Below are 23,587 nucleotides of genomic sequence, written 5' to 3'. Positions count from 1 at the left end.
TGACCAGAGCTTAGGCATTTTAAGATAACTACCTCAGCTTGATAGGAAAGCTTGCTCTGCCCGGGGTTGAGGGGTACGGGTCTGACGGCGACAGAATCGACAGCCTCAAGTGGGCAAAGGGTGGCCAAACAGGAGTGGCCTCCGACGTCACTGTGGCGCGCCGCTTCCGGTCTGCAGCCTTGTAGTGGGGCTGGAGCAGAGCCTGCCGCGAACCCCCGGAGCCCACGATCCCTCGTGCCATCCCTCGAATCCGCCAGCACGAGCGTCCCACCCGCGCCTGGGATCATGGCCACTGACTCATGGGCCCTGGCGGTGGACGAGCAGGAAGCTGCGGCAGAGTCGGTGAGTTGGCTTCAGCCCTAAAAGGGTCAGGGGACTAGTTCTGGCCGGAGACTTGGTCCCTGGGAAAGAATGCTTCCCAGGTTGATTAGAGACTGGATGGGGTGGCGGGGAGGATAGGGATGGAGCCTGGACCCTGAGCTGGCTTTGTTTACGCAGCCGCCTCCGCGTTACGTAAGCGCAGATGAGTGCTCCTATCGATAAAGCGCTCAGCCGCCTGTCTGTCTTCGTGGAACCAGGAAGAATCATAGATTGCACCCATCACCCTAGATTGTGTTTTGTTTGATTTTAATTGAAATAGAGACATGGTCTTGCTAGGTTGCCCAGGCTGGTCTGGAACTCCTGGCCTCAAGCAATCCTCCTGCCTCGGCCTTTCAAAGCACCAGGATTACAGGCTGAGCCATTGTTCCTGGCCGACCCGGTTTGTAATAGTTATTTTAGGTGTCATTCTCCACCTCTACATTCAGAGCTTCTTTGGCTCAGGGACCATGTCTTTGCTCATATTTGTGTGCTTCCTCAGTGATAAATGATGGACCCAGTAGGTGTGGCAGTCAGCAAATCCTTTCCTCATCGGCTTCACTTTGTTCTTTTTTTCTGGGCCTGACACATGGTAAGCAAGATATGTGTTAAACACTACTGCGTAGAATTAATTTCTCCCACCGAAACACTTTAAATTCTAGTAGGCTTTGAACCTACTTCTGTTAGTACTTATTGCTATGACTTCCTCAAGAATAAGAACCTTGTCTTTTATTTTTTATAGCTGATAAAAAATAAGTTGTATATACACATTGTTTAAAGAGTGAAGTTATTTTAAAAACAACGGTTCCCGCCAATTTTTTTCCTCCCCAGAGGCAACTCCTTTTTTTTTTTTTTTGGAGACAGGGTCACACTCTGTTGCCCAGGCTGGGGTGCAGTGGAGTGATCTTGGCTCACTGCAGTCTCTGCCTCCCGGGCTCAAGCCATCCTCCCACCTCAGCCTCCTGAGTAACTGGGACTGTAGTCATGTGCCACTATGCCCAACTAATTTTTGTATTTTTTTTGTAGAGATGGGGACTTGCCATGTTGCCCAGGCTGGTCTCGAACTCCAGGGTGCAAGTGATCCACCTGCCTCAGCCTCCCAAAGTGCTGGGATTACAGGTGTGAGCCACTGCATCCAGCCTCTTTTTTTCTGTTTCTTTCTTTCTTTACATATATTTTTTGAGAGAGGGTCTTGCCCTGTCACCCAGGCTGGAGTGCATTGACACCATCTCTTGCCAACTACAACCTCCCCCTCCCAGGCTCAAGTGATCCTCCCACCTCAGCTTCCTGAGTAACCAGGTCTACAAGCATGTGCCAACATGTGCAGCTAACTTTTTAATTTTTTGTGAAGACGAGGTCTCACTGTATTACCCAGGTTGGTCTTGACCTGCTGGGCTCAAGCCATCCTCCCACCTCGGCCCCCCAAAGTGTTGGGATTATAGGCCTGAGCCTATGGGATTATAGGCCTGGCCCTTTACTTTTCTATAAAATTTATTTTACTTGGAATTCTTAATTGCCTTATGTTTATGCTTCATTTTTTTTCTTAATTATCAATTCAACTCCAAACTGGCTTCCAGTTGTCTAAGTTTATCTCAGGATGCTTAGACTCATCAAGTATTCTATCAATTCCATTTCTCCTAGGCCTTTAAGTCTGCTTCAGATTAGACTAGTTACTCCTGTCTTTAGAGCACAGTTCATGTTGGGGGATAGAGAGAACAGGGCAAATTTCCCTTCAGCCTCATTCTGCTGATTCCTTCCTCCTTTCTCTTGTCTTTTGGATCTCTTGGATCCCTTCCTTTCTGTACCCCTACTCTTCCGTCTTTCTTGATTTATTCCTTATTTTAGTGCAGCCATCTGTCAGCTTTCTGGAGGTGTATGGGAAGTAAATTACTTTAAGACTATTCCATGTCTTAAAAAATCTAATTTTGCCCTGTAGTTTGGATAATAATTTGGCTGGGTATAGAATTGTAGGTTGAAAATTATTTTCCTGCCAAATTTTAAAGGTATTGTTCCATTGCCTTCTAGATTTCTGTATTTGTTGTTGAAATGTTTGAGACCATCTTGATGTGACTTGTTTTCCCCTTTCTAAGCTTGGAGAATCTTCTGTTTGTCTTTAATATTCAGAAAATTTATGGTAATATATCTTGGTATGGGTGTATTTTCATCCATATTACTGGCCCCTGGGTGTGGGTATTTTCAATCTGAAAAACTCTTGTTCTTCAGTTATGAGAACTTTTCTTGAATAATTTCATTGCTGATTTCTTCTCCTTTGTTTTTTCTTAATTCCCTCTTTTCCAGAACTCACTCTCTCTCTTTCTCTCTCTCTCTCTTTTTTTTTTTTTTTTTTTTTTAAGACAGGGTCTGTCTATGTTGCCCAGTCTGGAGTGCAGTAGCTATTCACAGGCAGAATCATAGTGTACTACAACCTTGAACTCCTGGGCTCAAGTGATCCTCCTGCCTCAGCCTCCCTCATAGCTGGGACTACAGGTGCGCACCACTGCATAGCTTTTCCCAGAACTCTTATTAGATGAATGTTGGATCTGTTGGACTGGCCCTTTAATTTTTTTTTTTTTTTTTTGAGATGAAGTTTCGCTCTTGTGCCCCAGGCTGGAGTGCAATGGCATGATCTTGGCTCACTGCAACCTCTGCTTCTTGAGTTCAAGCGATTCTCCTGCCTCAGCCTCCCGAGTAGCTGGGATTACAGGCATGTGCCACCACGCCTGGCTACTTTTTGTATTTTTAGTAGAGGTGGGGTTTCACCATGTTGGCCAGGCTGGTCTTGAACTCCTGACCTCAAGTGATCCGCCTGCCTCAGCCTCCCAAAGTCCTAGAATTACAGGTGTGAGCCATCACACCTGGCCAGCCCTTTAATTTTTTTAAAAGTCAGGTTTATGGAGGTATAATTTACGTAGAGTAAAATTAAACTTTGTTAGTGTACAGTTCTATAAATTTTGACAAAAGCATACAGTTCTGTAACTACCACCACAGTCAACACATAAACTCTCTCTACAAAGAACTACAACTTCTTGTAGTTCACTCCCTCTCCTCACCCTTCTCTGGCAACTGCTGATATGTTTTCTGTCATTATAGTTTTGCCTTTTCCAACATGTCATAAAATGGAATAATATATATAATATGTAACCTTTTGAAAAGTCTGGCTTCTTCCACTTAGTATTATGCATTTAGAATTCAACCAAGTTGCATGTATCAGTAGTTCATTCCTTTTTATTGCTGAGTAGAATTCCACTGTGGATATACACAGTTTGCTTATTCTTCTATTGATGGACACTTGAGTAATTTTCAGTCTGAGACAATATGAAGAAAGCTACTCTATACATTAAGGTACAGATTTTTGTATGGACATATGTTTGCATTTCTCTTGGGTAAAGTCAATATCGAAGAGTAGGATTTACTGTGTTATGTGGTATGTGTTTAACTTTATAAGTTATATGCCAAACTGTTTTCCAAAGTGTATCATTCTGCTTTTCCAACAGCAATGGATGAGAGCTTCAACTGCCCCACATCCTTCCCTGCACAGTATTGTCGGTTTCCTTCATTCTAATAGGTACATGCTGGTGTCTCATTGTGGTTTTAACTTATATATCTCCCTAATGACTAATGATGTTGAAAATCTTTTCATGTGCTTATTTGCCATGTATGTAACTTCTTTAAAGTGGCTTTTCAAACCTTTTGCCCGTTTTTAAAGTAGGATTGTTTTTGTTTTTAGTTGGGAAGTTTCTTTATATATTCTGGATAGAAGTTCTGTTTTTTGTTTTTGTTTTTGTTTTTGTTTTTTTGAGACAGGGTCTCGCTCTGTCACCCAGGCTAGAGTCAGACTAGAGTGCAGTGGCACGATCTTGGCTCACTGAAACCTCCACCTCCTGGGCTCAAGGGATTCTCCCACCCTGTCTCCAGAGTAGCTGGGACCACAGGCATGCGCCACCACATCTGGCTAATGTTTGTATTTTTTGTAGAGACAGAGTTTTGCCATGTTGCCCAGGCTGGTCTTGGAACACCTGGGTTCAAGCAATCCGCCCACCTGGGCCTCCCAGAGTGCTGGGATGGATTACAGGCGTGATAAGTCTTTTATCGGATATGTTTTGCATATATTCTCCCAAACTACAACTTGTCTTTTCTCAACAGTACTTTTCAAATAATAGACATTTTCAACTTTGATTAACCTAATTTATCAATTTTTGTTTGTTTGTTTGTTTGTTTTTGAGACGGAGTCTTGCTCTGTCGCCTCGGCTGGAGTGCAGTGGTGCAATCTCGGCTCACTGCAAGCTCTGCCTCCCGGGCTCACGCCATTCTCCTGCCCCAGCCTCCCGAGTAGCTGGGACTACAGGCGCCCACCACCACGCCAGGCTAAATTTTTTTGTATTTTTAGTAGAGATGGGGTTTCACCATGTAAGCCAGGATGGTCTCAACCTCCCGACCTCGTGATCCACCCCCCTCGGCCTCCCAAAGTGCTGGGATTATAGGCGTGAGCCACCGCACCCAGCCTAATTTATCAATTTTTAAATGATTAGTTCTTTTTGTGTTCCAAGATACACACCTTATCCAAGGCCACAAAGATTTTCTCCTGTGTTCTCTAGAAGTCTTATAGTTTTAAATTTTACATTTATGTCTGTGATCCATTTTCCATTTTGAGTTAAATTTTTTCTAATAAGAGGTATTTGATTGAGGTTCATCTTTTTTTTTTTTTTTTTTTTTTTTTTGAGGCAGAGTCTGGCTCTGTCTCCCAGGCTGGAGTGCAGTGGCGCGATCTCAGCTCACTGCAACCCCCTGCCTCCCGGGTTCAAGCAATTCTCCTGCCTCAGCCTCCCTAGTAGCTGGGATTACAGGCACCTGCCACTATGCCCAGCTAATTTTTGTATTTTTAGTAGAGACAGGGTTTTACCATATTGGCCAGGCTGGTCTCAAACTGCTGACCTCATGATCTGCCCGCCTCGGCCTCTCAAAGTGCCTGATTACAGGCGTGAGCCACCGTGCCTGGCCGAGGTTCATTTGTTCATCTTTTTCACATAGAGATGTCTTTTTATTTTTTTTGAGACAAAGTCTCGCTCTTGTCCCCCAGGTTGGAGTGCAGTGGCGCGATCTTGGCTCACTGCAACCTCCGCCTCCTGGGTTCAAGCGATTCTCCTGCCTTAGTCCCCCGAGTAGCTGGGATTACAGGCACCTGCCACCAAGCCTGGCTAGTTTTGGTATTTTTAGTAGAGACAGGGTTTCACCATGTTGGCCAGGCCGGTCTCAAACCCCTGACCTCAGGTGATCCACCCGCCTTGGCCTCCCAAAGTGCTGGGATTACAGGCGTGAATCACCGCGCCTGGCCAGAGCTGTCTTAATTGTTCCAGCACCATTCTTTGAAAAGTCCTTTGGTTTTCTTTTTTCTTCTGTTTTTCATCTTTGTCTCTTTTTTTTTCTTTCTTTCTATATTTCCTGGGAGATTTTCTCAAGTACTGTCTCGTATATTTCATTTTCACTTCTAGTTTCTTATTTTTAATTTCAGGAACTTTTTACTTCTTCCTTTACTGTTCCTTTTTTACAGACAATACCCTGTACTGCTTTCATGGTCATAATATCCTCATCATTTGGAAGATCTTTTTCTTCTTCTCTCTGCTCAGTCTCTGTTTCATGTGAGGTGTGTTTTATCTATGTATTTCAGCGTCTACTTTTTCATGATGACTGTTTCTCAGATGTCTGTAATCCTTGCCTGGCCACTCAGATTTAAGAGTGAGTGACTAAAAAGTTGAGTGGAAGCTGTAAACACATGAGTGGGGCTTGTCTATTCTGACCTTAACTATGTATCTTTAGTGGTCTATGTCAGCATCCTGAGAACTTTCCTCCCGGTCTGGCCAGATTTTGCAGAGAGGGATCCTCTAAACTCCTGCCTAGGTGCTGGAGGTCTGACTCAGTGTTCTGGAATCTAGGTGGAGGAAAGGGTGAGGGAGGTCTCAGGACCCAGAATACCTGCTTCCACTTAATGCTTCTGTTTTCATTATGGCATCCCCTCCCTTAACTGTGGCCCTTATCCATTTGAGCATTTCTCATGCCTAACCTGGCAGGCATTGTTAACTGAGTAAATGAACTGTGTAGTTTGTTATTTGTTGCAAAGAAACTTTTGAGCATTCACTCTCAATATGTATATATCTATTTAGAAATTGCATACTTTACTGTTTTATTAAATATATTATGTACATTGTAAAGCAAATACAAAAGTAATAAATGCTGAGATAAAAACGAAATAATGCTTTCCTGTGCTTCTGTGTGCTGGCTTCATATTTTTATTAGCCAATATCTCAAGGCACAATATACACTTAGAAAAAAAACACATCATTAGTCAACGTAGAGATAAATATGTATTTCAAGTAGTTCTGGGAGGTTTTTTGTTTTTTTAATTATTATTTTTTAAATTTTTATGTATTTATTTTTTGAGACGGAGTCTCACACTGTCGCCCAGGCTGGAGTGCAGTGGCGCAATCTCGGCTCATTGCAAGCTCCGCCTCCTGGGTTCACGCCATTCTCCTGCCTCAGCCTCCCGAGTAGCTGGGACTACAGGCGCCCACCACCATGCCCGGCTAATTTTTTTGTGTTTTTTTGGTAGAGACGAGGTTTCACCGTGTTAGCCAGGATGGTCTCGATCTCCTGACCTCGTGATCTGCCCACCTCGGCCTCCCAAAGTGCTGGGATTATAGGTGTGACCCACTGCACCCGGCCTGTTTTTTTTATTTTTTAGTTCTGAGAGTTTTGACTATTTTAACTAACTTCTTGTTAGGTCGGTTTTGTTGTTGTTGTTGTTGTTGTTGTTGTTGTTGTTTTAAATAGGGTCTTACTTTGTCACACAGGCTGGAATGCAGTGGTGTGTACATGGCTTACTGCACCCTTAACCTCCCAGGCTCATGCAGTCCTCCCACCTCAGCCCCGCAAGTAGCTGGGACTACAGGTGTGCACCACCACACCTGGCAAATTTTTGTATGTTTTGTAGACATAGGGTTTCACCATGTTGCTCAGGGCAGTCTCAAGTTCCTGAGCTCAAGCAATCATCTGCCTTGGCCTCCCAAAGTGCTGGGATTACAGGCATGAGCCACCGCACCCGGCCATTCAGGTCAGGTTAAATTGTCATTGTTTTAACCTATTAATGTGCCTAAGAGGGTTTGTTAGGAGTAGGTAGCTTTGACATTTTCTTTTTGGCTTGAGTTTGCATCATAGAGTTATCTTTTGGATAGAACAGAAACTCATAACAATGAATCCAGTGATAATAAAAACTCAGGTATGAAATGATTAACTCTTGCTGTTTTTAGCAGGCCCAAACTAGCCATTTTGTTAACCTTACAACAACAAATTCCTGCATTTTATGAAACAGAATCTTGAGACCCTATTATTATGACATTACAGTGAGATTAAAGTGTACAGTTCACTGATAGTTGGTGTATTCAGAAGTGCGTAGCTTATATCACAGTCAATTTTAGAACATTTTCATCACCCCAAAAGGAAACTCTGTACACATTAGCAGTCACTCCCTGTTTCCCCACAAACTCCTCAGCTCTAGGCAATCACTAATCTACTTTCTGTCTCTTTAGATTTGCCTCTTTTAAACATTTCATATAAATGGAAACATATGGTATGTGATGCTTTGTGACTGGCTCCTTTTATTTAGTATAATGAACTAAGGTTCATTAGTTGTAGCATGTATCAGTACTTTACTCCTTATTGTCGCCAAATAATATTCCATTGTGTGGATATACCACATTTTATTTATCCATTTATCAATTTCTGGACATTTGGATTATTTCTACTTTTTAGCTACTATGACTAATATGGCTTTTGACTGATTAATCTACAAGTTTTTGTGTGGACATATAGTTTCAATACTCGGGTATATATCTAGAAGTGGGACTGCTGGATTATATAGTAATTCTGTGTTTAACTTTTGAGAAAGTGCCAGGATGTTTTCCAAAGCAGCTGCATCATTAATCTTTAAGATTAATATTGTCTATGAAATAATATGTCTATTTTTTTTTTATTTTTTATTTCTTGGAGACAAGAGTCTCACACTGTCTCCCAGGCTGGAGTGCAGTGGCACCATCTCGGCTCACTGCAACCTCTGCCTCCCGGGTTCAAGCGATTCTCATGCCTCAGCTTCCTAAGTAGGTGGGACTACAAGCACGTGCCACCATGCCCAGCTAATTTTTCATATTTCAGTAGAGATAGGGTTTCATCATGTTGCCCACAGTGGTCTCGAACTCCTGAGCTCAGGCAATCCATCCATCTCGGCCTCCCAAAGTACTAGGATTACAGGTGTGAGCCACCACATCTGGCCATATGTATATATATGTGTGTGTGTGTGTATGTATATATGTGTGTGTGTATATATATGTGTGTATTTTTTTTAAAAGAGATGGGGTCTCACCCTGTCACCCAGGCTGGAATGCAGTGGCAAGATCATAGCACATTGTAACCTGGAACTCCTTGGCCCAAGCAATCCTCCCACCTCAGCCTCCCTGGTAGCTGGGACTATAGGCACATACCACCACGCCCAGCTAATATTTTTATTTATTTTATTTTAAAATTTATTTAAATTTATTATTTTATTTATGTATTTATTTTTATTTATTTATTTTTTTTGAGATGGAGTCTCACTCTGTTGCCAAGGCTGGAGTGCAGTGGCACCATGTTGGCTCACTGCAACCTCTGTCTCCTGGGTTCAAGTAATTCCCCTGCCTCAGCCTCCTAAGTAGCTGGGATTACAGGCACCCACCACCATGCCCAGCTAGTTTTTATATTTTTAGTATAAAATATATATATTTTATATATATATTTTTCACCATGTTGGCCAGTCTGGTCTCGAACTCCTGACCTTCAGGTGATCCACCTGCCTTGGCCTCCCAAAGTGCTGGGATTACAGGTGTGAGCCACCACACCCGGTCTATTTATTTATTTATTTTTAAGACAGAGTCTCGCTCTGTTGCCCAGGCTGAAGTGCAATGGTGCAATCTTGGCTCTCTGCAACCTCCGCCTCCCGGGTTCGAGTGATTCTCCTGCCTCAGCCTCCTGAGTAGCTGGGATTACAGGCATGTGCCACCACGCCTGGCTAATTTTTTTGTATTTTTTTAGTAGAGACGGGGTTTTACCAGGTTGGTCAGGCTGGTCTCGAACTCCTGACCTCAGGTGATCAGCCTGCCTCGGCCTCCCAAAGCTCTGGGATTACAGGAATGAGCCACCATGCCCAGCCTATTTATTTATTTTTTAGGAGATGGGGATCTCACTATGTTGCCCAGGCTTGTCTCGAACTCCATGAGTTCAAAGGATCCTCCCTCCTCGGCCTCCAAAAGTGCTGGGATTAAAGGCACAAGCCACCATGCCCTATCAATATTTTTATTTTTAATCTTTGTAGAGATGGAGACTCACTATGTTGCCCAGGCTTGTCTCAAACTCCTGGCTTCAAGGGATCCTCCCACTTCAGCCTCCCAAAGTGCTGGGATTATAGGCATGAGCCACTGCACCTGGCTCTCTTTTTCAATTTAGAGGGCAAAGGGATTGAAAAACTGATGAGAAGCATTTTTTTTTTTTTTTTTTTTCTGAGACAGAGTCTCGCTCTGTTACCCAGGCTGGAGTACAGTGGCGCGATCTCAGCTCACTGTAAGCTCCGCCTCCCGGGTTCACGTCTTTCTCCTGCCTCAGCCTCTGGAGTAGCTGGGACTACAGGCGCCCGCCACCACACCCGGCTAATTTTTTGTATTTTTGGTGGAGACGGGGTTTCACCATTTTAGCCAGGATGGTCTCGATCTCCTGACCTCGTGATCCGCCCGTCTCGGCCTCCCAAAGTGCTGGGATTACAGGCGTGAGCCACCGTGCCCGACCAAGAAGGACTTTTTAAATATCCCTACCTCACAATTTTGCCAGAGACAATCCCTATTCAGGATAGTTCATTTACCATTAAATCTTCCTTCTTATGTTTCAAGAATCCTTTCTCAAGTAGCCTTGGAATAAAATGAAGTATAACTGAATAGTTCTCAATTATTTTGACATCTTAAAAACTATTAAAGGCACTGAAAATTATGGATATTATAAAAGTAGGGCTTTGGGCAATTTGGAAATGGTGGGAGTTTTTGTTTGTCTTGCCTTTTCATTAGTTTTCTGGATTTCAAAATGGTTTCTAATCAAGTTGCAAGAAAAATTGTTTTTTCCTTTTGATTCAAATAAATAGAGCACAGGTATCTGAATTGCTTTCAACATAAGTTTCAGCATTCAGTTCACTGACACTAAGGTGGGTAATGCAAACTTTAGTGCTGCTTTTGTGTTGTACGCTTTGAGATCCTCACAGCCAAGTAAAGGCTGTGAGTAGCTTCCAGATTCTACAGGAACCTCTTCAGAATTCTGATACATTGTAATCAAAACAACATCTGTTACTTTTATTTACAATGCCGCTACCACCTTTTCCTACACATTTCATTTTACCCTGTTAACTTTGAGTTGAACAATGTATCAACAAAAGAATGTTGGCCCAGCGTGGTGGCAAGCCCCTGTAGTCCCATCTGCTTGGAAAGGTGAGACAGGAGGATCCTTGATTCTGGTAGGTTGAGGTTGCATGAGCCATGATCATACCAATGCACTCAAGCCTGGGCGACAGAGTGAGACTCGTTCTCAAATTAATGAATAAATAAAAATATAAAAACAAAAGAATGATCTTTATTGTTGTGTGTCCTTTTATCGTTGAATATTAAAAAAACTTTATGGGCCGGGTGTGGTGGCTATACCTGTAATCCCAGCACTTTGGGAGGCCGAGGTGGGCAGATCACCTGAGGTCAGGAGTTCGAGACCAGCCTGACCAACATGATGAAACCCCATCTCTACTAAAAATACAAAATTGGCTGGGTGCAGTGGCTCACGCCTATAATCCCACCACTTTGGGAGGCCAAGGCGGGTGAATCATTTGAGGTCAGGGGTTCAAGACCAGCCTGGCCAACACGGTGAAATCCCATTTCCACTAAAAAGTCAAAAAAATTAGCCGTGCATGGTGGTGGGTACCTGTAATCCCAGCTACTGGGAGGCTGTGGCAGAATTGCTTGAACCCAGGAGGCAGAGGTTGCAGTGAGCCAAGATCACACCACTACACTGCAGCCTGGGCAACTGAGTGAGACTCCATCTCAAAAAAATAAAGTAAAATAAATTAGCTGGGCATGATGGCACATGCCTGTAATCCCAGCTACTTGGGAGGCAGAATTGCTTAAACCTGGGAGGTGGAGGTTGCGGTGAGCTGAGATCGCGCAATTGCACTCCAGCCTGGGCAACAAGAGCAAAACTCCGTCTCAAAAAAAAAAACAAAAACAAACAAAAAAACCTTTATGGTAATGGCTATTGCTATCTCATTTATACCTCATTAACTCATTTAAACTTCAGGTCTGTCATTTATTTTAGGTAGTAATTATCACCATAGGAATGAGTACTGTTAACTTTACCCCTGTAAACTTGCTCTTTTTAAAAAAAAATTTTTTTTTTGAGACAGGATCTTGCTGTGATCCAGGCTGGAGTGCAGTGGCATCTTCATGGCTCACTTCAGCCTTGACTTCCCGGGCTCCAGCAATTCTCCCACCTCAGCCGCCCGAGTAGCTGGGACCACAGACATGTGCCATCATGCCTGGGTAATTTTTGTATTTTTGTAGAGATGGAGTTTCGCCGTGTTGCCCAGGCTGGTCTCAAACTCCTGAGCTCAAGCAATCCACCCGCCTCAGCTCCCAAAGTGCTGAGATTACCCACATGAATCACAGCACCCAGCCTCTCTTTCTCTTTTTAACAGCCCTGAGTACTAGACCAGGTTAATTGGTAGGCTGTGGGGAGTGCTTTATTTATTTATTTATTTATTTATTTAGAGATGGAGTTTCGCTCTTTGCCCAGGCTGGAGTACAGTGGCACGATCTCAGCTCACTGCAACCTCCTCCTCCCAGGTTCAAGCGATTCTCCTGCCTTAGCCTCCTGAGAAGCTGGGATTATAGGCGCATGCCACCATGCCTGGCTAGTTTTTGTATTTTTAGTAGATACCGTGTTTCGCCATGTCAGCCAGGCTGGTCTTGAACTTCTGGCCTCAAGTGATCTGCCCACCTCAGCCTCCCAAAGTGCTGGGATTACAGGCGTGAGCCACTGTGCCCAGCTGTTTTTGTTTTTTGTTTTTTTTTTTAAGTTCTAGGGTGCATGTGCAGGATGTGCAGGTTTGTTACATAGGTAAACATGTACCATGGTGGTTTGCTGCACCTATCAACCAACCCATCACCTAAGTATTAAGACCCACATGCATTAGCTCTTTTTCCTAATGCTGTCCCCCACTGCCCTCCCCCATTAGTGTATTCTTTATCCTTCAGAATTAGTGAAGGATTTTTACTGCTTTATAATGATTTCTTTTTGTTTGTTTGTTTTTCAGTCGGCTTTCTCCAGTTGAATGCTTTCCTTTTTGTTAATTTGCTTTCTTCTAATCTCTTTAATGTGTTCCCTTTCTTCTTCCTCTTTCCCAATACCAAAGCAGAAAGGGACCAGAAACTTCTTGTCCATTTCCATGAATAGAAATGGGAGGCTGGGCGCGGTGGCTCATGCCTGTAATCCCAGCACTTCGGGAGGCCGAGGCGGGCGGATCACGAGGTCAGGAGATCGAGACCATCCTGGCTAACACGGTGAAACCCCGTCTCTACTAAAAATATAAAAAGTTAGTCGGGCATGGTGGCGAGCGCCTGTAGTCCCAGCTACTCCGGAGGCTGAGGCAGGAGAATGGCGTAAACCTGGGAGGCAGAGCTTGCAGTGAGCCAAGATCACGCCACTGCACTTCAGCCTGAGCGACAGTGCAAGACTCCATCTCAAAAAAAAAAAAAAAAAAAAAAAAGAAAGAAAGAAATGGGGCTCCTGGCTGGGTGCAGTGGCTCACGCCTGTAATCCCACCACTTTGGGAGGCCATGGCGGGCGGATCATGAGGTCGAGAGTTTGAGACCAGTCTGACCAACATAGTGAAACCCCATCTCTACTAAAAATACAAAAATTAGCTGGGCGTAGTGGCGCACACCTGTAATCCCAGCTACTTGGGAGGCTGGGGCAGGAGAATTGCTTGAACCCAGGAGGCGGAGGTTGCAGTGAGCCAAGATTGCACCACTGCATTCCGGTCTGGGTGACAGGGCGAGACTCCTTCTCAAAAAAAAAAAAGAGAAATAGAAATGAGGCTCCTCCATTCTCAACAAACCACCAATTAAAACATTTTTTTATTCTCCCTACCCTCCTTCCCCTTTCGCCTGTTCTTGGACTTAGAGGGACAACAGAAATGCGGCTTAATGCGGTGGTTCACGCTTATAATCCCAGCACTTTGGGAGGCTGAGGCAGGAGGAGCACTTGAGCCCAGGAGCTCAAGACCAGCCTGAGCAACACAGTAAGATCCCAACTCTACAATAAAAGATTAGCTGGGCAGGCCGGGCGCAGTGGCTCATGCCTGTAATCCCAGCACTTTAGGAGGCCAAGGTGGGCGGATCATGAGGTCAAGAGATTGAGACCATGCTGGCCAACATGGTGAAACCCCGTCTCTACTAAAAATACAAAAATTAGCTGGGCATGGTGATGCACGCCTGTAGTCTCAGCTACTTGGGAGGCTGAAGCAGGAGAATCGTTTGAATCTGAGATAGCACCACTGCACTCCATCCTGGCAACAGAGCAAGACTTGGCCTCAAAAAAAAAAAAAAAAGAAAATTAGCCGGGCATGGTGGTGAGCGCCTGTAGTCTCAGCTACTTGGGAGGCTAAGGCAGGAGGATTGCCTGAGCCTTAGGAGGTTGAGGCTTCAATGAGCCATGATCATGCCACTGCACCACTCCAGCCTGGGCAACAGAGTGAGACCCTGTCTGCAGAAAAAAAAGAAAGAACCATTAGGTTGTGATTTTCATTTTCTTTTTACTAGATGATGTCTTAGGCCCTGCTTGATATTTTATGATTAGGGTTGGCTTTAGCTTGAAAGGTTAATTACTCACACCAGACTTTCCATCTATCTAATCCCTGTGCTGGGGTCCAAGACTTACAGATGCTTTCTGACCTTTAAAAAAGTCTTTTTTGGCTGGGTGCGGTGGCTCATGCCTGTAATCCCAGCACTTTGGGAGGCCGAGGCAGGGAGATCACGAGGTCAGGAGATCGAGAACATCCGGCTAACACGATGAAACCCTGCCTCTACTAAAAATACAAAAAAATTAGCTGGGGTTGGTAGCGGGCACCTGTAGTCTCAGCTACTCGGGAGGCTGAGGCAGGAGAATGGCATGAACCCGGGAGGCGGAGCTTACAGTGAGCTGAGATCACGCCACTGCACTCCAGCCTGGGCGACACAGCGAGACTCTGTCTCAAAAAAAAAAAAAAAGTCTTTTTTGTTTTGTTTTGTTTTTAATAAAAATGTATGACTAGAAAGGCCGGGCGCAGCGGCTCATGTCTGTAATCCCAGCACTTTGGGAGGCTGAGGCAGGCTGATCAAGAGGTCAGGAGATCAAGACCATCCTGGCTAACACAGTGAAACCCCGTCTCTAAAAAAAAAAATACAAAAAATTAGCCGGGCGTGGTGGCGGGCGCCTATAGTCCCAGCTACTCGGGAGGCTGAGGCAGTAGAATGGCGTGAACCCCGGAGGCAGAGCTTGCAGTGAGCCGAGATCGCACCACTACACTCCAGTCCGGGCGACAGAGCAAGACTCCATCTCAAAAAAAAAAAAAAAAAAAAAAAAAAATTTACGACTAGAGCACTTACTTTGCTCTGTACTACATCCAAAGACCAAAAATAGAAATATGCTACTCTGGGCACATTTCCTGTGGGGTAGCCCTGCTCCTCAAGGAGCAGTAGAAAACGAAATAGGCCCTGTCAGGAAGGTATTTGCATTCTAATAGGGGAGATAAGACCTGCTAGGATATCCCTAATATACAGTATTTGATCAAAGTCTTAGTAATTCATTCTTTGAAATGTCTCTTTCCTTTCTATTTCTACTTCAGCCCAGTAGGTATTTTAATTACACAGTGTGCCACAATGCTTCAGGCTGTTCCCAACTACAGTATCAGACACCAGCAAAAGGTGACTTGAATGTGAGGCTGCACATCAGCATACTGTGGTCTTACGGCTCTAACGTATCCGCAGCATGACTGATTCCTACCCACAGATGCTTTTCTTTTCTTTTCTTTTTGTGAGACGGAGTTTCACTCTGTTGCCAGGCTGGGGTGTAGCGGTGTGATCTTGGCTCACTGCAACCTCCGCCTCCCGGGTTCAAGAGATTCTCCTGCCTCAGCCTCCCAAGTAGCTGGGACTACAGGCATGTGCTGCCACGCCCAGCTAATTTTTGTATTTTTAGTAGAGACGGGGTTTCACCATGTCGGCCAGGATGGGCTCGATCTCTTGACCTCGTGATCCGCCTGCCTGAGCCTCTCAAAGTGCTGGGATTACAGGCGTGAGCCACTGCACCCGGCTTTACAGATGCTTTTCATCACAGTCTTCCCTTCCCAGTGTTCTCCAAAGTATGACTTCATTTTTCAAAATCTTAAATTTCCTCTTGTTTGAAATATGATTTGGAATGGAGCGATTCCCCCCCACACACAAAAGAAATATGAGAGAATGACAACTCTAATGATATTCTACAAAGAGAGAAAGTTTATAATCAGGGCATTAAGCAAACTCACAAATTACAATTCTCTCACAGAATTTTAAGTAGAAGGTACAAATTTGGAGCATTTTTTTCCACTGATGTAGTTATCAGAAATTTTGTTTATTCTCATCAGACATTTAGTAAATGGAACAACCCAATGAATTGGTCCTAATGAATATACCTTGAGAATGGCTGTTTTATCCCCAGCTTCATTAGAGAGGCTCTGTTGATTCCAAATCTTTTTAAGTGCTTTTCCTGACACTTTCCCCCTCCCCCATATTCTCCATTTAGTTGAGCAACTTGCATCTTAAGGAAGAGAAAATCAAACCAGATGCCAATGGTAAGTAACTAATAGCTAGTTTGAAAACAAATGTGATTTCCTTCAGTATTTTTGTTTTGGCATAACAACTGTCTGGAAAAAAAATTGTATTTGTACCAGGCAGGGCATTGGCAGATACTGGTACCATTTGATTTGTAAATCAACAAACTGGATTGTATGACCAAAGTGTTTTTATTTTTTTTTTGTTTTTGTTTACTTTTTAAGAGACAGGGTCTTGCTCTGTTGCCCAGGCTGGAGTGCAGTGGTTCAATCATGGTTCACTGGAGCCTCAACCTCCCAGACTCAAGTGATCCTCCACCTCAGCCTCCTGAGTAGCTGGGACTACAGGCACAACCCACTACGCCTAATTTTTATTTTTTATTTTTTATTTTTTTGAGACAGAGTCTCGCTCTGTTGCCCAGGCTGGAGTGCAGTGGCTCGATCTCGGCTCATTGCAAGCTCTGCCTCCCGGCTTCACACCATTCTCCTGCCTCAGCCTCCCGAGTAGCTGGGATTACAGGCGCCTGCCACCACGCCTGGCTAATTTTTTGTATTTTTAGTAGAGATGGGGTTTCACTGTGTTAGCCAGGATGGTCTCGATCTCCTGACCTCGTGATCCACCGGCCTCGGCCTCCCAAAGTGCTGGGATTACAGGTGTGAGCCACTGCGCCCAGCTATTTTTGTTTTTTTATAGAGATGAGGTCTCCCTGCGTTGCCCAGGTTGGTTTCTAACTCCTAGGCTCAAGCAGTCCTCCCGTCTCAGCCTCCTAAAGTGCTGGGATTATAGGAGTGAGATACTGCACCTGGTTTCAAAGTGTTTTTAATACAAGAATGAGGATTGCACACTGATAGCAAGGGTGTGGGGGGAACAAAGAATGAGGCTACTTAAGTGGGACTAATTACTAACCATGGGACTACATTGACAAAGACTAATGTTTTTCTTAAGTTCTCAATTTGGGATGAGATAGACAAAGTGTGAGCAATCTGACAGTTTACCTATCCTAATTATTCTGAAATCATATTTATCCAAAGTTAAGATTTCCATTATTGTTGATGTACTTAATATTACAGGAAGGAAATGTAACATTTGCCTTTCTCAAAATTCACTTACAATCTTTTTTGTATGAGTTTATATAACCACAGTATCATTTGACTATAAATTTATATTAATCAATTTATAGGCCGGGTGTGGTGGCTCACACCTGTAATCCCAGCACTTTGGGAAGCCAAGGCTGGCGGATAACCTGAGGTCAGGAGTTCGAAACCAGCCTGACTAACATGGTGAAACCCCATCTCTACTAAAAATACAAACATTTGCCAGGTGTGGTGGTGCACGCCTGTAATCCCAGCTACTCAGGATACTGAAACAGTGGAATCTCTTGAACCTGGGAGGCAGAGGTTGCAGTGAGCCAAGATCACACCACTGCACTCCAGGCTAGGCAAGAGTGAGACTGCATCTCAAAAAAAGAAAAAAAAAATTATATGCATGAGTTTTTTTTGTTGGTCTTACTGCTCATTTGTTATATACATGAATTTTGATGGCATTATTGTGTTCACATATTGATAAAATACGATTTGCATAGATATTCCTCTGTTGAGCATCAAGGTGGTTTCTGATCACTAATTGCTCTAATCTTTCTATAATATTTCAGAAGTATTGATTCAATGAGGGAAATAATAGTTTTTGAGGTACAGAGAGGAGACCTAGAATAGGAAAGAATATGAGCAACAGAGGCCGGGTGCGGTAGCTCACGCCTGTAATCCCAGCACTTTGGGAGGCTGAGGCAGGCGGATCACGAGGTCAGGAGATCAAGACCAGCCTGGCTAACACGGTGAAACCCCGTCTCTACTAAAAATACAAAAAAAATTAGCCGGGTGTAGTGGCGGGTGCCTGTAATCCCAGCTACTCGGGAGGCTGAGGCAAGAGAATGGCGTGAACCTGGGAGGCAGAGCTTGTAGTGAGATAAGATCGCACCACTGCACTCCAGCCTGGGCGACAGAGCGAGACTCCATCTCAAAAATAAATATATAATAAAATAAATATCTATCTATATATATATGTGAGCAACAGTGTTTTACACCTTTGTTTATTTAGGGACAATAAAATGTTTTTATCAGCGGCTCGGTTTCCTCATTTATTTTTTGCTCCCCAGGCCTTTTTACAAAAACTTCTAGTGTCATAGAATTTGAATTGTCCCAACTGTTGGGTATGGGATGTGATTTTGAATGATGGCCACTTTGTGTCTATAAAGGTGCTGTTGTCAAGACCAATGCCAATGCAGAGACGACAGATGAAGAAGAGAAAGGTAACACAGCCGTGGAGCTTTATATAATAACAAGCTTCTACATTCTAAGAAAGTGGATTGCTATGAGGCTTCATTTTTATACCCAGTTTGGCGTGACTTTAATAGGCGATACAGTGCTAGCATAAAAGTTCAATATAGGGGCCGGGCGCAGTGGCTCACGCCTGTAATCCCAGCACTTTGGGAGGCCGAGGTGGGCGGATCACGAGGTCAGGAGATCGAGACCATCCTGGCTAACACGGTGAAACCCCGTCTCCATTAAAAATACAAAAAAAAAAAAAAAAAAAAAAAAAAATTAGCCAGGCATGGTGGCGGATGCCTGTAGTCCCAGCTACTTGGGATGCTGAGGCAGAAGAATGGCGTGAACCCGGGAGGCGGAGCTTGCCGTGAGCCAAGATTGAGCCACTGCACTCTAGCCTGGGCGAAAGAGGGAGACTCTGTCTCGAAAAAAAAAAAAAGTTCAATATAAACAGTCAATAGGTAAAGGAGTTCTAATGGTTTACGTTTACAGAAATTTTACATTTAACAACTGAACAGTTGAACAGGGCATTATAAAAAATTTTCAGTTGAATCTCTATTGTCCAGTAAAATTAAGCTTAATGTTATTTTGACACATTTGACATGGATGACGAGACCAACTTGTCCAATATTAAGGTATAGACTTTGTTAATTCCTGTTTTTTTTTTCATTGTTGTGATTGTTACATTAATTACTTTAGGTTTATATATAGTACAAATTGGGGAGTAAATATGTGGGTCTGGATAGGAGGAATAGATAACTGCAGGAAAAGAGGGCTGTTAGAATAGTCTGGAGAAGAATATGAGGCTTAAATGGGTGATGTATCATAACTTTTTTCTTTAATAAAACTATTTTAATTTATAAGTCAAAACTATGATGTACCTTGAATTTGAATGTTCAGTACATTATTATTTAAAATACAAATGGCAGTTGAATTAGAGTAAACGCCTGGTAGGTTTCAAGGACTTTTTAAAATTCTTTGCTTTCTTTTTCCTGACAGAGGACAGAGCTGCCCAGTCCTTACTCAACAAACTGATCAGAAGCAACCTTGTTGATAACACAAACCAAGTGGAAGTCCTGCAGCGGGATCCAAACTCCCCTCTGTACTCGGTGAAGTCTTTTGAAGAGCTTCGGCTGTGAGTATTTATTCACCTTCTGACTCTTCCCCTTTGCACTGAAATAGAGATCCTAGGTCTGTTATAGATATCTTTTTACCACAACAGAGCAGTTTTAGCTAACCAAGGTTTTTTTTTTTTTTTTTTTTGAGACATAGTCTCACTCTGTTGCCCAGGCTGGAGTGCAGTAGCGCGATCTCGGCTCACTGCAACCTCCGCCTCCCGGGTTCAAGTGATTCTCCTGCCTCAGCCTCCCAAGTAGCTGAGATTACAGGTGCGCACCACCACGCATGGCTACTTTTTGTATTTTTAGTAGAGATGGGGTTTCACTATGTTGGCCAGGCTGATCTCAATCTCCTGAACTCATGATCCACTTGCCTCGGCCTCCCAAAGCGCTGAGATTACAGGCATGAGCCACCGCACCCAGCCGCTAACCAAGTTTTATAAAAGAATTTAGCTGGGTGCACTGGTGCACACCTGTAATCCCAGCACTTTTGGAGGCCAAGGTGAGAGGATCACTTGAGGCCAGGAGTTGAAGACCAGCCTGGGCAACATAGTGAGACCAGACTCCATCTAAAAAATATACATAAATACTGTAGATGCTTTGGGATATTTAGTAAAATTTCCAGATGATGGATAAAAGCTTTAGCTGTACTAACATGTATTCAGTTCAGCACAGCTCAATTATTGTTGATTACAAACTATGTGTAGGCCAGGCATAGTGGCTCATGCCTGTAATCCCATAATTTGAGAGGCCAAGGCAGGCAGACCACTTGAGGTCAGAAGTTTGAGACCAGCGTGGCCAACATGGTGAAACCCTGTCTCTACTGAAAATACAAAGATGAGGCCAGGCACGGTGGCTCAAGCCTGTAATCCCAGGACTTTGAGAGGCTGAGGCAGGCAGATCACGAGGTCCAGAGATCGAGATTATCCTGGCTAACATGGTGAAATCCCATCTCTACTAAAAATACAAAAAAAATTAGCAGGGCATGTTGGCGGGCACCTGTAGTCCCAGCTACTCAGGAGGCTGAGGTAGGAGAATGGCGTGAACCTGGGAGGCGGAGGTTGCAGTGAGCCGAGATCGCACCACTGCACTGCAGCCTGGGTGACAGAGTGAGACTCTGTCTCAAAAAAAAAAAAAAAAAAAAAAAAAAAAAAAAAATTAGCGGGGCATGGTGCCATGTACCTGTAATCCCAGCTATTTGGGAGGCTGAGGCACGAGAATTGCTTGAACCCGGAAGGTGGATGTTGCAGTGAGCCGAGACTGCACCTTTGCACTACATTCTGGGCAACAGATCGAGACTCTGTCTCAAAAACAAACAAACAAAAAACTATGTGTAAACAGTAAAAGAGAAAAATCCTCCAGATATTTTGCTGCTTTCCTCAACCAAAGAGACTGTGACTTTCATCTTTAACTGTTTTTCTAGGAAACCACAGCTTCTCCAAGGAGTCTATGCCATGGGTTTCAATCGTCCATCCAAGATACAAGAGAACGCATTGCCATTGATGCTTGCTGAGCCGTATGTGTCCTATTACAACTCCATTTCATTTTAGATTTTCCATTTTTGAAAACTATTATTATTTTCACAGGCCAGCAAGGTGGCTTGTGCCTATAATCCCAGCAACTTGAGAGGCAAGGCAGGAGGATCGTTTCAGGCCAGGAGTTCAAGACCAGCCTGGGCAATGTGGCAAGACCCTGTCTCAACAACAAAAAAAAACGTTAGAAACTTGGCCAGGCATGGTGGCATGCAGCTGTAGTCCCAGCTACTCAGGAGGCTGAGGCAGGAGGATCACTTGAGCCCAGGAGTTTGAGGTTGCAGTGAACCATGATCATACCATTGTACTCCATTCTGGGCAACAAAGCAAGACCCTGTCTCGAAAGAGAAAAAGAGGAGGCTGAGGCACAAGATTTGTTTGAACCCGGGAGGCAGAGGTTGCAGTGAGCCAAGATCATGTCACTGCACTCCAGCCTCGGTGACAGAGCGAGACTTTGTCTCAAAAAAAAAAAAAAAAAAGTCGAAGGGGCCAGGTGCAGTGGCTCATGCCTGTAATCCCAACACTTTAGGAGGCCAAGGCAGGAGGATCTCTTGAGGTCAAGTGTTCGAGACCAGCCTGGCCAACATGATGAAACCCGACTCTACTAAAAAAATACAAAAATTAGCCAGGTGTCGTGGTGTGCTCCTGTAGTCCCAGCTACTCGGGAAGCTAAGGCACGAGAATCGCTTGAACCCCGGAGGTGGAGGCTACAGTGAGCCGAGATCACACCAGTGCACTCCAGCCTGGGCAACAGAGTGAGACTCCATCTCAAAAATACAAAAAAAAAAGAAAGAAAAAAATCATCTGTAATCTCCCTCTCCCCACATTATTAACATTTTGGAGTGGAGACTTCTAGACTTTTCTCTATGTAAACATATATGTATAACTTTTAAAAAAAGTTGACATATATGACCAGCGTGGTGGCTCATGCCTATAATCCCAGCACTTTGGGAGGCCGAGGCAGGTGGATCACCTGACATCAGGAGTTCGAGACCAGGCTGGCCAACATGGCGAAACCCTGTCTCTACTAAAAATACAAAAAAAATTAGCTGGCGTGGTGGCGGGCACCTGTAATCCCAGCTATTTGGGAAGCTGAGGCAGGAGAATCACTTGAACTTGGGAGGCAGGGGTTACAGTGAGCTGAGATCATGCCATTGCACTCCAGCCTGGGCAACAAGAGCAAAACTCCGTCTCAAAAAAAAAAAAAAAAAAAGTTGACATATGGCTGGGAGCAGTGGCTCATGCCTGTAATCCCAGCACTTTGGGAGGCCTAGGCAGGTGGATCACAAGCTCCAGAGATCGAGACCATCCTGGCTAACATGGTGAAACCCCGTCTCTACTAAAAATACAAAAAATTAGCTGGGTGTGGTGGTGAGCGCCTGTGGTCCCAGCTACCTGGGAGGCTGAGGCAGGAGAATGGCATGAACCTGGGAGGCGGAGCTTGCAGTGAGCCGAGATCACGCCACTGCACTCCAGCCTGGGCAACAGAGCGAGACTCCATCTCAAACAAACAAACAAAAAAAGCTGACATATAAATAATGTTTTACAGGCTGTGTTTTTTAATTATATGATCATCTTCCTATGTTGGTAAATATACATTTATATCATATATGCACGATGATTTCATTGTATTGATACATAAAAGTTATTGTGTCAAATATAATAGAAACCAAACAACTCTAGGAGACCTGAATAATACAGTTACTAAGGTGGTTTCCTGGTGCAGGGCATCTCCCACTTTCATAGGCATACGAATGTCATAGACATTTATTAAAATGCAGGGTCTGAATTTAGTAGGTCTAAGTGGGGACTGAGTGTCAACATCTCTAATAAGCTTGCAGGTGACACTGATGCTGCTGGTTTCAGACCACATTCTGAGTAACAAGATTCTAGAGCATGATGGAATTTTAATACAGATTGATCCTATATTTTATATGATTATATACAATTCTGCATATAATGCTAAATTCTGAATCTCCTTTTTTTTTTTTGTCTAAAAATAGATATTTTAGGGCAAGTCTGGTGGCTCATGCCTGTAATCCCAATACTTTGAGAGGCCGAGGCAGGCGGATCGCTTGAGCCCAGGAGTTCGAGACCAGCCTGGGCAACATGGTGAGACCCCGTCTCTAATATAAATATAAAAAAGTAGCCAAGTATGGTGGCATGTGCCTGTAGTCCTAGCTACTAGGGAGTCTGAAGTAGGAGGATAACCTGAGCCCACGAGATTGAGGCTACAGTGAGCAAAGATTGTGCCACTGCACTCCAGCCTGAGCAAGAGTGGGAGACCCTGTCTCAAAAAATCATAAATA

General features: G+C 44.0%; 1 protein-coding gene across 9 annotated transcripts in view; it reads left to right on the top strand.

The window, feature by feature from the left end:
* The window catches only part of LOC100455355 (ATP-dependent RNA helicase DDX19B), a 42,063-nt gene that overhangs the window by 4,599 nt on the left and 13,877 nt on the right, over positions 1 to 23,587 (top strand). Inside the window, exons 1-5 of one of the 9 annotated variants that reach the window (XM_024233194.3) lie at positions 48 to 342; positions 16,279 to 16,327; positions 18,559 to 18,612; positions 19,628 to 19,763; positions 21,170 to 21,262. In XM_024233194.3, coding sequence (XP_024088962.1) covers positions 286 to 342; positions 16,279 to 16,327; positions 18,559 to 18,612; positions 19,628 to 19,763; positions 21,170 to 21,262 — 389 coding nt within the window. In that variant the 5' untranslated portion in view covers positions 48 to 285. Of the gene's footprint in view, positions 1 to 39; positions 343 to 16,278; positions 16,328 to 18,558; positions 18,613 to 19,627; positions 19,764 to 21,169; positions 21,263 to 23,371; positions 23,391 to 23,587 lie in introns of those variants that run through there. The other 8 variants (XM_054534112.2, XM_054534114.2, XM_024233195.3 and 5 more) reach the window with 8 other exon arrangements.

The sequence above is a fragment of the Pongo abelii genome, chromosome 18, assembly GCF_028885655.2.
Source record: "Pongo abelii isolate AG06213 chromosome 18, NHGRI_mPonAbe1-v2.0_pri, whole genome shotgun sequence".
Lineage (NCBI taxonomy): Eukaryota > Metazoa > Chordata > Mammalia > Primates > Hominidae > Pongo > Pongo abelii.
This window is presented reverse-complemented; position numbering and strand designations above follow the sequence as displayed.